The sequence below is a fragment of the Mangifera indica genome, chromosome 11 (assembly GCF_011075055.1).
Source record: "Mangifera indica cultivar Alphonso chromosome 11, CATAS_Mindica_2.1, whole genome shotgun sequence".
NCBI classification, from domain to species: domain Eukaryota; kingdom Viridiplantae; phylum Streptophyta; class Magnoliopsida; order Sapindales; family Anacardiaceae; genus Mangifera; species Mangifera indica.
The window spans coordinates 2,821,385-2,835,371 of record NC_058147.1 but is presented as its reverse complement, the minus strand read 5'-3'; the positions used below and the strand labels follow the sequence as shown (position 1 = coordinate 2,835,371).

At 35.7% G+C, this 13,987-nt stretch overlaps 2 protein-coding genes across 2 annotated transcripts; both read right to left on the bottom strand.

Moving 5' to 3' along the window:
• Positions 1–982: 982 nt before the first annotated feature.
• Positions 983–8,706, bottom strand: LOC123229622 (phosphatidate phosphatase PAH2). Its single transcript, XM_044655544.1, has 13 exons — positions 6,990–8,706; positions 6,440–6,776; positions 5,925–6,398; positions 5,045–5,625; positions 4,847–4,920; positions 3,785–3,869; positions 3,408–3,494; positions 3,212–3,284; positions 2,799–2,842; positions 2,143–2,271; positions 1,963–2,061; positions 1,440–1,577; positions 983–1,303 (listed from the first exon to the last, which is right to left on the bottom strand). Exons 1-12 carry the CDS (start codon positions 8,280–8,282, stop codon positions 1,521–1,523), a joined length of 3,333 nt encoding a protein of 1,110 aa, XP_044511479.1. The 5' UTR covers positions 8,283–8,706; the 3' UTR covers positions 983–1,303; positions 1,440–1,520.
• A 3,266-nt stretch (positions 8,707–11,972) lies between these two features.
• Positions 11,973–13,674, bottom strand: LOC123229491 (BRI1 kinase inhibitor 1-like). Its single transcript, XM_044655338.1, has one exon. It carries the CDS (start codon positions 12,970–12,972, stop codon positions 12,091–12,093), a length of 882 nt encoding a protein of 293 aa, XP_044511273.1. The 5' UTR covers positions 12,973–13,674; the 3' UTR covers positions 11,973–12,090.
• Positions 13,675–13,987: the final 313 nt, after the last annotated feature.

Here is a 13,987-nt window from a genome sequence, read left to right as displayed (position 1 = left end):
AAGTATAAACCAATTTTGTTCATTCTTACTCATAATCTATTTTTAAACTAAAAAGAAAAAATCACGAAAGAAGAGAAAAGAAAGATAATAATTTGTTCTTGATCATAAAAAATTTCAAAAAAACGAAAAATAAAAATTGATCTAAGTTAGACTAGTCCTTTAAGTTTTGTTGGTGATTACAAATTTAACTTTGTTAAAATTATAGAATATCGATCGACCCCTTAGTGATAAATATTAATTTACCAGTTAGGCATTATTGTCTTGTCTAATATAACATAAGCCCCACTAGGCCTACTAAATTTTTATTTGCCCCCAAAACCTCTATTGTCACATTTCAATTACTTTCACTAGTCGTTACGCCTAGTAAACTATCAAAACAACCCTCGTACATCTACCATAAAATTTCTAGTACCCCATTTACATGTTCCAACTAATAAAATATCATTTCACACCCTCAAAGGTCTACCTAAAAATTATATTTTGTCTACTTGGGATGAATACCGATAGTACGTGTAATTTTCCCAATACATTTATTTACAAGAAATCAAGTATTTTCCAACCAAATTTCAATTTCAAGCCAAAAAACAAACCATAAACTTCCCTATAACACTTTTTTGTCAACTATGAATCAATTTCAACTAAAAAAAATACAACAATTACAGCAAAAAAAAAAAAAAAAATCCTAAACCCCAATCCAGAAACGAAAAACGAAATATATAAGCACTCACTGATCCACCTATACCAACATGACATGGACCAGGTATGGGTCCATATATCATTATCCATTTAGAATGATCCTCTTAGACATGTGCCTGTTTGAACTTGGCCCATATTTGCCCCACTCACCCATTTTGCTAGGTATAATTCTACATAATAAATTCAGCATTACTACACTGGAAGTTTTATAAATAATTCAACTTTTGTTTATTTTTTTCTTTTATGAACTGATGAAGATCAGGCGAGTTGTGAAGGAGCACTAGGGTGTGAGAAAGTTTCATTTGTCTGAAAAGAAATGATTCAGCACTAACATTGCTCTCTACTTTTATGTTTTTCCAACATTCCTATATTTCTCTTTGAGAAATCCGAGATTCTTACAACAAAGCTGTGGCTGAGATGATAATATGAACATATCATACCCCTTGCAAATTTAATTGATAATGAAATAAGGACATACATGTGATGGATCTAACTCTTTTCTCCTATAACTTTAACTAAACATCTTCGGCCTACTGAAAAATCAACTGGTGCACAAGGGCTGACATATGCCGTGGAACTCTTGACATCGTCTTGGCGACAATCAGCCCTGTTATTTGCCAAGAAACATCATTGTAAAGAGAGGGGGAAAAACACTACAAGCTTTCATTCTCTGGGAAAAGGCTGCCATAATCTTTGAGTTTTGGATGAAACTAAAAAACAAAAGCTTAGTTAAAAGAAGATACCGGAAAAGTTCCAGAACCAGCATGTGCAACAACCATACATCTTGGTTTCCGGAATTGAGCCACATCTTACTAGTGACAAATTCAAACATCAATATCAGGAGGAGGTAGTCTCCAGAAATTCCATGAATTAAAATCCTCCTGCAAACAATAAAAATAGGAAGTGAAGAGCACAAAATTTAAGCATTCCACAAATATCAACTAGACCTGAAAATTCAGAATTCAGATAATTTGTACAAGAATGAGACATGTAAAGTTGCTCCAGCTGAAATCAGATAACGAAACTAGGATGTATGGCCAAAAAATGTGGATAACCTTCTCGCTATACATATATATAGAAAAGTCAGCTCAGGTTTTCCTTGTTTACTGATGTTTAGGTTGTCTAATAAGAATTTCTAGAAGCAGAAAGTAAGAGTAAAACAGTATCAACTGAACTAAAATAGATCTCTGACTTGGGTATATATTGTTAAATTTTTTACAGACACCTGAGCTATTACAAGCTCAGAATTGAGAGTCAGAAACAAACCTGCTCAGATGAGGTTGTAGAAGGAAACATGCCATGAACAAGAGCATGAAGCGAACTATATGATTTTGTGTCAACACGTCGGCTAACAGCAACCTCACCCTGCAAAATGTGAACCATCAGAAAGAAAATTTGGAATTATTAATACTTTGTTGTCTTTTAAGCATGGAAGCTTTAGATTACCTTGGGGTTAATAATAAAGATTTTTCCTTTAGGGATTCCAACCTTGAGGTAGCTGATTTCATCAGTGTCTCTGTTTCCAAAACCAGCATAGAATGGATTGCAATCAGAAGGAAACAATGCCCTGATATCCTGGAAAGTAACAGAAAAAAATTGAAAGATATATCATTTAGAAACTACTCAATCATGTACAAGTTTGCATTAGTTAGCAGTCGATTAAACTTGCCAAGACTCAGGGAAGGACAACTGACAGTGAAATTAATTTCTCTGCTACATGTATCTGAATCAAAATTTAGGTAACAGGTTACAAAATATTTGGTACTTAAAGCGGACAATGTCAAGATCAGATTTAGCATAAGTATCACTTAAAATAATACTTGAAAATTTTTATGATATTTATAATTTATTCAGTAATGATCAACAATAGACCGGGTATACCATGTAAAGTGAGAGGGAACCAACATAGCAGAGTGAATTTTTTTCATACCTTACTAAATACAAGCGATTCAGTAAGTTAAATTGTGTTTTGTAATTAACAAGAAGAAATCTACCATAAGCAGAAATTTCAGATGTATGAACACTCAAAACAGCAGATATCAGAGTGGAGACTCCTTACACATTGAATATGAACAAACAGATGTAAGACCAAGGGAACTAACCTCTAAGCATGCAATCTTGAATTCGTGAGGAGCTCGTCTAATAACTGAAAATTAATAGGATGCTTCAGTCCCATGTGATGATGTAACAAGGAATTTTAACAATAAAATGCTGTGTAGTGAAGCCAACCATCCTTCTATATTAACTTAAATATCAAATGATTCTAGAGATTCCAAATCATGCACCAAACAAAACTAGATGTGTTAAAAGAATTGGATCTTAAAGTGCTTTTTTTAAGGTGAGAGTAATTTCATCACTTCATTCGACAACAAATGAACTAAAATATTTGAGTGAATAAATAAACTAAAAGGATGAATGAGATACAAGAAAATTAAAAAGAAAATATTCTAATATAAAGGAAGTTTTGCACAATCCAGAATAGAAGTAACCAAAACCATACAGAAAACACCCTCACCTTCTCGATAGAGAGATGGAAAAACTCCATCAGGTGAAATAACAACAGGCCCATCAGGTAAAGCCTTACCATCCTGGATGTATAAGAACATAAATTTAGATACTAAAAAAATAAAGAAATAAAAATAATCTAAAAACCTCAACTACTTAAAAAAAAAATGAATATTAGAACTAAGCAACAATTGTGTATATTTCACCTGCTTCAGATTGAATAAGAATCGTCTAGTATGATAAGCTTGGGAGATTGCACGCGCACTAAGAAAAAGCAGTTGATACCCATTTTCCTGCAAAACATGTAGTCTATTTAAAATACCCTGGTGTTGTCCCTAGCCATGAGTCACTGTGCAAGGATGTGGAACTTTTTGGTGCTCTAAAACTCCCAACAAGAGAATGAAATAAGGCATTTCCTAGCTGATAAAATGCATTGAATGAGTGCAAATGGATAAACCTAAGGCTTGAGTTGTTGCCACCCATTAATTTGGTAGTTTGCACCCACCAGTTTTCTTTATGAGCAGTTATGAGGTACTGACTATAGAGTGCTATCAATCATTGAGAAGCTGAAAATATAACAAACCTTAATAGCTGAAAATAAATGTGCAACACCTGTTTGTGACCAATCCATCCCAACCATAGGCATGAACTGACCTAGAACATCTGATCTGCAAATAAAAATATGAAAGGATAGCTGAATCAGTCAAGAGAATGAATAACCCTTAAGCAAGTCTTCCAGAAAAGAATAGGTCACAACGAAAACCAGTTGCAACAATAGCTAGAAGCAAAAAGGAGTTATGTGATGCAAGCTGACTCCAGTACCAATAGAACCAAGAGTAGAACCATGGACAAGAAGAATTAATCAAAAGAAGAAAAAGACATCAGCAAGTTCTACAAGTTTACAATTTAGATCCCAAAATCAACCAGAAAATACTAAGGCCATGTACACTATGAGCAAAAAAGTGATAAGAAGCTGGGAAGAAAAATCACTTATATGAACCTTTTAAGCAACATCAACATCCAACTCATTGGCAATTCAGGATTATTCTTTCTTGAATATGAAATTACTTAAAGTTTTAGAACAGTCAAGAGTTCTACTTGTCTGGTTATAAGAGCACCATAACATGCAAACAAAACACTCCACCATTATTCACCATTTCATATCACCCAGCAAACTGAATTTATCTACCATGTTTCCTATTAAGAGAGTAGTGCCAAACCTAGACCAATAACACTCCTCTTCAACTCCCCTAACATGGAAGCCTGTCTTAAACCAAGATTTGGCCTAGAGCCATCAGACATTAAAATTTAAGCTGAGTGGCATATTCAGATTTCCTTAGGATATATTTAATATCCATTGCTTTTACAGTAGCATACATATTTTCAAGAAATTAGTTTCTTCTTTTTTTCTCCTCTCCTGCTGACTCACTGGGGCTTGAAGGGTGTTTTATCCACCCCACCATATAATCTTTTCTCAGATGAAGTGAACATGTTGCTCATTTTTGAAAGAGGAACTGCTAAGCAATTCTCTTATTGATTAAAATAATATCAAAATAAAGTAACATATGAACCTAAGTTGTAGTCCAATTTATTGAGAAATAAAACTACTTGCATTATGAAAAAAAAAAAAAATAGAAACCCTTACTTTGTAATTGTTCCATCCACATCTGAGATTACTATACGAGTGTTCCACTTCCACAAATAAATTCTAGCATCAACCTGTAGAGTAATGCAATTTAAGATTGGTATCAAATGAAAGAATGAAAAACAGTAAACAATAAGTAAAGAAAAATTTAGCTCAAAATTGTTATGCACCAGTAAACAAGAAGATAATAAAAAGGACCTGTTGCTTCCCTAGCATTGCAGTGGAGAATGTAAAAGTAACAGAGTTCCTCCCTTCCTTCAGATTCAGAGATGCCAGCTGCTCAGAAGTAGGAGTGATTGCCCTAACCATCTTCTTTGCCATCTTGGGTTTACTAACATTATTAGCTTCATTCATGCCATCAATGCTCACTGAAGAGACCTCAGCATCGGAACTTTTAGTATCACTTTGAGCTGGTCGTGTAGCCCTCCTGGATTTTGATCTTCCAAGAGTAAAAGGCCAGATCCTCCAGCTTCCACTAGGGGAAACAATGGTTTTTGAAGGATCCCCTACAAGGAATTTCTCAACTTGGTCAACTGGTATCATGCCTTTTGGCTCAGACATTTCTTTAATTCCAAATGCAACCATCCCCAGGACAAAGGGAGCAGCCACATCCCATGGGAAGTAATGGCCACCAATTCTGACAATAAGCCTATCATCCTTCAAAATAGCAGGACCTAGAGATGTAAATTTCTCTATATCCAGTTTTTCAGCATCAAATGCCTGAGAAGCAGCATTAGCACCCATTCCTTCCCATAACAAATGTTTGCAAAGAGATATCTCTGCATAAAGCACAATGCATGTGACTTTCTACATATTTCCAGCAAAGAACTTGAAAACCGGAAACAAATGAAATTATTCCAATTTGTTTTGAGGAGAAACTATTGGAAGTCTACAAACTTACAGTAAAGAGTCACTATCATAGGGAGACAACGAAAAGAACCTAACCATAATCTTTAGAATATTATAATTATACTTTAAAAATAAATGGAACAATTTCATTTCATGGCACAGTCCAAATGCAAAGAAAATTACCATATTAAAATGTAAATAAGATTTATGCATCTTGAAGTTCTCTTACCAACTGTAGTGCTGGAAAGAGCACTTTTGAGCTCTTGATTATTGTCAATATTAGGCTGTTCCTGTGCCATTTGTTGTTCCTTGTCAGCATCTGACTTTATGCAGCTAGAATCATTTTCCTTGAGCAATGTCCAGTTCAAGGGTCGGGAATTTGAGTCTAAAGAATGGCTAACTGGAAAATCACAATCATCAGCAGTTACGGCAATAGTAGGAGACCAAATATTAGGCAATGATTCTGCCAGTCGCCCAACTTCTTCAACAGCCTTATGACTTCCAGGAACACTAACTGGACCTGAAATTACTCTTGATTTCTCCATTGAGTTTTCAAGATCAGTCAATGGGTTGTATTGATCAAACATATCTGAAGAAGAACAAGACTCATCATTTGCATCAACTAACCCATTGACTGCTTTGATGCCTTCACCACAATAGGCTAGATGATTATCTTTCTCAAACAAGTTGAAGAACTTGAATCAATGTAGTGAACCTCGTTGAATTTGAATTCATCAAGATCACTGAAAGGAAATTGTTCTTCCTCTGAACTCTCCACCAGTGAATCACTTCCTGATTTATCCATGACAATGTCACCATAATTTCTCTCAGAATCACCAATACCGAAAGACTGCTTGACATCATCGGTAATATTTAACCCATCCTGGACCTCAGAACTGACATTTAGAGCAAAGCAGATATTCTGCGAGTCCACTTCTATGGTTGAACAAAGTGGTGGGTCAAGACAAACCATGTCAGGATTAGATTCTGCCAATGTTATTGGGTTCCCAATGTCCATATCAGAGACCTGTGCCAATTCTTTCTCCAGATCAATATGCTTTGCTAGATTGACAGCAGTATCCTGATAAGAGCTACTAATAACTCAGTCACACAAAAAAAAAAAAGGCTAGAAGGATTGGACTACCCATTTTTCACCCCTTCCCCCACCTACAATTATATGCATCATCTCAAGAATTATTGAGTTGTTGCATGTGTATAACGATCACTATACTTTCAGCTACATTATATTGTAATGTTCTGCAACTGATAGTAAAGATCATGGTAGAAAATTTACCTTTGATGGTAGCTCAATTGTCACATGTACAGTCTCTTCATGAACATGGACTTCCCCACATCCCCCACTGGTAAGGCACAATGTTTCTTGAGCCTGATTATTTGAATTTTCCAACCCAATTATTGAGCTCTGTGATGTTTCACAGTATACAAAGGATTGAACGTGGTCTGATCCACTCTCCTCAGAAACTCTGCAACCTGGATTTATAGGATCCTCTTCATCACAAGCCTGTTCTTTAACAGACAGCTTTGAATGGCATTCTTCAAGCTCATATTCACTTAGTAAATCAGGGTGAGCCTGCTCAGCATTACCTACAGCAAAATCGCCAGCTGTTCTTGATATTTCAGTTACTATGACACAATTTGCTTCCACAGAACTTTCACCCAATAAGGGAGTTTCAGCAACTGGTTCCATGGTGCCTATAGATGATACTTCCATGCCACCTTCTACAGTAGAAGTCTCCAGGTTCTCAGAGCTAGAGATAGGACAGCCATCCATTTGCTCAAATAAGGAAACAGTATCCCTATCTGGTACAGAATCATCAGTCCTATTCTTCCAATCATCACCCACAGATGATTCCACCTGGATTTCACTGGCTTTTACCTCAATATGTTCAACCACATTATCATCCAAAACATCAGCAGCAGAAAACCGGGAAGCATTATCTTGCCTGGACTTACCAGAGGCCAAATTGGTAGACCATTTCACCTCCAATAGATCAGCTGCAATCTCAGCACGTTCCAATGAATTTATCCTTGACACGCTAGCATCACCTTCTCCCTCCTTAAAATCATTATCCTTCATTGGCCTCCGTCCAAAAACAAACCACCTTGCCCGGCCAGAACCAGACCTAGCCACAGCATTCTTATTACTAGCATCAATCTGGCCAGCTAAATTAAGCTTATCAGCATCATAATTACAACTTTTGGACTTCATAGACCTCCTTTTACTATTAGATTGCCCATCCATCTCATCACTTGAAGACGAAGGATATAGTACGGATTCACCTTCTTCAAAATCTACCTCCTTGAGAAAGTAAGCTTCCCCCTTATGATCAAGATACATGTGGAAATCAGCCTCAACTTCATTAACACTAATACTAACCACCTTCTCTTTTGTCTTCAAAACCCCCTGAAATTTTCCGAACTTGACATACCAAGGCGATGATTTGAAGCTCCCATCTGGTTGTTCCACCACTATTATATCCACAGCTCCACCAAATGGATGAAAAGGCCCAGACACCGTGTACACGCCCCTCGAGATATAGCTCCCAATTCTTCCCACCGTATACATCCTCCCAACTACGCCTTCTAAAACAATCTCAATAATTAATTACTCAAATACAATTTAAATTGAACAACCTGAGTGACGACGCTTTATAATTTCCCACTAACTTCAATTCGTATATCACCCAGATCAACGAAAACCTCAAAATCAGGGCTTAATCAGCGAATCCAGTTGATCACAGCTCAAAAGAATATGGAGACAAAAATTATGCCATAGTGAGGACAAAAATTAACAAACCTTCTCGAAATTCACAAGCAGTTGAAATACAAAAAAAAATAATAACCCAGTTCAAAACAAACACTTTTACCTCTCAAGGACAACCCAAATTCGGAAACTTATGAAAAACAAACTCAATTAAAAACCAACCGCCTAGAGGAAGAGCAGTTGGTATAATGAAAGCATATTCGAGTTTAATTCTACCAACGTGCCAAAAAAGCGATCATTAAATTCCAGGCAAATTAAAGATGACAAATTTTTATTTATTTTGACTTTTATTATAATATTACAACATAAAACAACAAAAACCACTGTATCATTCAAAATTAATTTACTTTAAAAAGCTAAGTGTTAAATTGGAAGAAATAAGCTGAAGTGGAGATGGAAGCAATGGTGACAACAGTTTGGGAATCTCGACAGAGATACATTTGGCGGCTTCTTCGAAATGAATATGATGTTGAAGATATTGACACGTCATCGGGGTGGGGCCAGAGCAATGTCCTAGCCTAGGTTAATGCCGGGTCTGAAGCCCTGTGTTTGGTTTCGGATACGAACATTAACTTAGTAACGTTGGTGTTTGTGTTGGGAGTTGTGACCAAAGTTCGAAAACTCTATTTAATTCACTGTTAAACTGCAGCCAGCAGCAGGCTTCATTTCTGGTTCTCCAGCCCAGGCCCTACAAAAGCTGGAGACTTTTAGGAGATACAGTATATGTATGGAAGGTTTGTTAAATAGCTTCTGCGAAGATAACTACACGGGCTTTGTCAATGGTTGTAATAGAAGGAGATGACGTGTCGTCTATATCTTTAAACAGTAGACGACCCACTTAGACCTCTAAATATTTCAGTACCTTTGTGAGCGAATATTTTATTCAGTATGTCTGATTCTCACTCTCTCATATCATGTACCGCCTGTGATGCTAACGTGAGAAAGGGCTTTTTAACTAAAAGTGACCACATATTTCTACCGGTCCAGGACCCTGTAGCTGACTACTAGTTGTTGGTTGGTAGGTCTAACAGAGGCTTGCGGACTTTCGTTATTCTTTTTAGATATTTTAAATTATCTGTAAAATATCATAAAAAGGCATTTGATTGAGAGGTTAGTAAAAGTGTTTTGAGTATTGAACCTTCAAAAAAGAAAATTTGAGTTCGAATCTTTATTATATTTATGAAATTTTGATTTATAACGGTGAGAATTTACAATAATTCTCTTGTACTATAATTTAATATTATTCAATTACATGATCTCAACTCTTCATAGAAGGTATGGTTAAGATTTAATCAAATTTTAACGATTATGTTAATTTTGGTTTGTTTGATCTCATTGTATCGTGTTTCTATCTTATTATTATTATATATATATATATATATATATATATATATATATATATATATATATATATATATATATATTTTTTTATTTTTAAAGTTGAATACTTACAATCATATTCATTATGCATATCATATTTAGTTATTGATCCTTGTCGTAATATGTTAAACTCGTACCGTGTTTCCTATCTTATTACTATATATATATATATATTGTTTTTAAAGTTGAATACTTACACTCATATCCATTGTGTATATCATATTTAAAACTAACATCTCACTTTCATTGATGGATGAAAAAAAATACAATTTTGAAACTCAAAAGGTGGGAATCGCCGTTTCATCAAAATTGGAAATGGTTCTTTCCATTTGTGACTTGATTGGTAAAAAATTTCACGTTTTATATTTTTGGGCCAAAAAACCAGTCCAGCCCCACTATGGTCAACTAGTCGTATTGGGTTTGTAGAACTTCACCAGGCCCAAATAACATGTAAGTGTAGGAAATTGAACTTTGGCCAATGCAGGGAACAACCGTTGTAGTGATTCTTTGTAACCACAAAGAGAGTTTCCCTTCCACAAATCACAACGGTCTTGATGAAGCCCCATGGCTGGTTGCCTGGTTATGACAAGGCACACCTAGTCCAAAAATAACATTTATATTGTTTAATTACCTTTAGTTTTTCTTCCCTGAGCAACTGTGATGTTGATTACCTTTAATTTCTACAGTTTAATGACACCATTATATAATGCTTATTACGTTTGTCTGGTTGCTAAAATGTATGTATGTACCTTGCTTGGTACTTGGTGAGGCTTTTGAACTTATGATGAAGAGCTAGCTCGCCCAGGTATGAAAAATTGCAGACGGCTTCAATTCTTTTGTGCACTCTGCAAATAAAAAATCTCCATGTTTTAGACATAAAGTCTATTCTTTTCTGTTCATGCTACTGCTTTTTTTTTTTTTTTCTAATTAACTTCTCTAATCAACAGAAAAGCAGGTACCATATTTTTAGGGAGCAGAAGACTTATAATTTAATGCGGGAGCACCACTAATTGTCTACACTTTCAAGTTTCAATTAATCATGAGAGTTCTTCCTTGAGCCCAACAGCCATCTTCCTTTTTGTGGGGCTTCATTTCATAGCTTGATGGAAAAGGAAACCTCTTACTCTGGATTAGTGGGCAGTCCCGATTCTGCTCATGAATTTCAATTGCAATTCTATAAATGTCCATCGCTTAAATTATAATTAATTCTGAGATGCATTTATTGGCACAAAATGACATCCTTTTGGTCTTATTCTCATTGGAGAGCTTTAGTCATGGTGCCCTTTTTCGCCTTTATAGCTTTTGTGTGGTGGTTCATGTGGGTGGGGTTCTAATATAGGATGGTAAATATAATTATCATAAAGATGTCATTGAAAAGCGCAAAAGGTTGTTCAGTCTATTGCCCAAATCATTACAGTTCATCGTCATGATCCTCATCATTTTTCCCAATTTCAACTGAAACATATGAAATAGAACAGTGTAGCCTTTCCCATTATTGTTATCATCGACCTATAATTGTTGTACGTTGATACCTTTATAAATCTTAAGGCTGCCAAGCGTGCTCAGACCCACAATTCTTTTTTACAGCTTCACCCATCTTTATATACAATCATAAAGAGTCATCTTTTCTTCGTCTTCTTCTTCTGGGTATTGTAAATTGTTGTACTTGCTCCTTCTAGCAACGCTCTCTATAATTGGTCTAATCATAGATGGTTTACATGGAGATATCCGTTAATCTCTAGTTATATATGTATAGGCTAGCTGTGCTTGCCTATTCTGCATGCCTTTCTGAGTTAGAATGATTAGGGGGACATCATAATTCATAACAGCATAAATTTACATGAACCATTTGATGGGAATCTTCTGATAGCCCTGTTTGGATCGATGTGAAAGGCAACAGATTGACTCATTCAAACTACTAAGATTACATGGGGTTCACCAAAAACAAATGTGGATTTGCTCTAAAGCACAGGCAATTGTTTTATGGGGAATATAAAGGATTTTGTCAAACTTTGTACAGAATTTGAATTTTTAGTAATTTAAAATTCCAAGCTTTGATTGAGCATGCACCAAGCCCATCATTATCGCCTGCACACTCCTGAATGATTGATGTTCATAGAAAAATAAATAATTTTCGTACTTTTTCATATACACCATGTTATACACAGGAAAACCAGCATGTAAATGATGAATAATATAAAGTATAATATGAAAACTGGAAAATCCAAACTTAGCAATGGAGTTTGTCTTCCTCAGCTATGGAATTCTTGCAATGAGCAATTGCAGCTTGAATTGCAGCCTGCAACTCTTCCATGGTGCTGTCACTTGTAGAAGAAGTTAGAGTTGTAGTTGCAACAAGCAGGCCACTGTTTTTAGGAGATGTTCTGATTGATGCAGGTGCTGAAAATAATCCTCTTCTTCCTCTCAACTCTTGTTTGTTTCTAAAACTGGCAGAAAATGAACAAGGCTGACTATGGAAATGGAGATTCTCTCTCCTTCCTTTGAAAAATAACAGCGGCCTAACCATTCTTGCATACCTCTTTATCACATTACTTACGTCAAATCTCATCTTCTTCTTCTGCTTCTCCTTATCTTCTCCTTCTGTAACCTGATAACTACCCTTTCGCCATCTTGGGAAACCGAATAATGCGAATGACTTATTGGACTTGGTTCTTCCTTTGCTCTCATTGTCATCGGCTTCATGATTGCAGTTTCCGTTGTTGGAGATGTTGTTGCTGTTTCTGTTGCTAATGCTGTTGCTGAAACTTTTATCACTCTTTTGATCGTCTATTAAATCTCTGGTGGGGAGGGTAAAGCTGTCCAATGAATTGCTAGAAGAGCGAGGAGACACTGGAAGGTGAGAGAGGAGATGAAGAGGAAGTAAATGTCCATGAAAGAAAATGTCATCAGCAGGCGACAAATCGATTGCAATTGAAGGTGGGGGTTTGGTTTTATCAAGTATTGGTGCTGAAGAAGAGTGGAGAGAGATAGTGAAGGAGAATTCATGAGAAGGAGATGAAGAAGCTGAAGTTGGAGATGGTTTTGTTAACAGATCTTCTTGTTTGCTGTCAAAAGCTTTCCCTTTGGTGGTTTGATGCTGATTGGTGTCCATAGTTGAAAAGATTATGCAGAAAGGAAAAGAAAGGAAAGAAAGACTAGCTAATAAGATCTGATTCAGTATCTAGACGTCTCTCTATGACTTGGCTTTGGCTTATGGAGAGAGGGGGATAAGATTAGGAAGCAATGGAGAAAGAGGGGAAAAAGAAAGAAACAGAGTTTCTTGTCACTCAGCAGTTGGGCTTAATATGTCTTTATTAGAAAGATGGAACATACGTATCTGCATTATTCTTGATATAGAGAAAGGTTGTGGTGGCCATGGCACTATGAGATGAGATGATATATTTAGCAGTATGTGTTAAAAGACAAGTGGGTCCTTGTCAAATGCAACAGCTATTAAAGTGGTGATCAGGGAAATGAGATCACTAAGATCCAAGTTCGCCCAGAAAATGGTGGCTGGATGGAAAAGGGACCTTTACTTTTGGTATGTGTCTTGTTATCAATGTGAGTTGTTTTTGCAAATAGGCCAAGAGAAAGAAGAGAAGTTATGTTCATCTACACACAGAAAGATGTGCCCATGTTCACCTCTCATGCCTAAAATTCGAAGCCTTTCTTTGAATGTCTGCTTGTTCAAACCTTTAGGGAAAGGCAAAATACAGCCAAAATCTTCAGCATTTCTTTGACTGCAACTTATACTATGTGTAGTTTTCTTTACATGTTTGATTCTTTTAGAGTCAATTCTTAGTTTGTTAATGTTTGATGAGAATGCCTTGAACTGGGACTTGCAGTTTAAGCTCAAAGAAAATGTGGAGGAGGTAACCAAGAAAAGGAGTAATACTATGTATACCTACTTTAAATACACAATTATATACACACTTATATATATCATCATATGATTTAGTGTTATTTTATTCTTAATTCAAAATTACCTAATCATATGATAACACACATAAATATATACATAATAATGGATTCAAAATAAATACACATAGTTTTATTTCTTAAAAAAGAAGAAAAAACGATATTCACAAAGTGGTCCATGTTAATGTATTGTATTGTATTGAGTCATA

What these genes read in the sequence shown, in the direction of transcription:
- LOC123229622 (XM_044655544.1), bottom strand. Translation starts at nt 8,282, where the DNA reads ATGTATACGGTGGGAAGAATTGGGAGCTATATCTCGAGGGGCGTGTAC. An exon ending in TCTTTCCAGCACTACAGTTG is followed by an intron (nt 5,626 to 5,924) that starts GTAAGAGAACTT and finishes TGCTTTATGCAG; the next exon opens with AGATATCTCTTTGCAAACAT. An exon ending in TCTTATTCAATCTGAAGCAG is followed by an intron (nt 3,285 to 3,407) that starts GTGAAATATACA and finishes TTATACATCCAG; the next exon opens with GATGGTAAGGCTTTACCTGA.
- LOC123229491 (XM_044655338.1), bottom strand. Translation starts at nt 12,972, where the DNA reads ATGGACACCAATCAGCATCAAACCACCAAAGGGAAAGCTTTTGACAGC.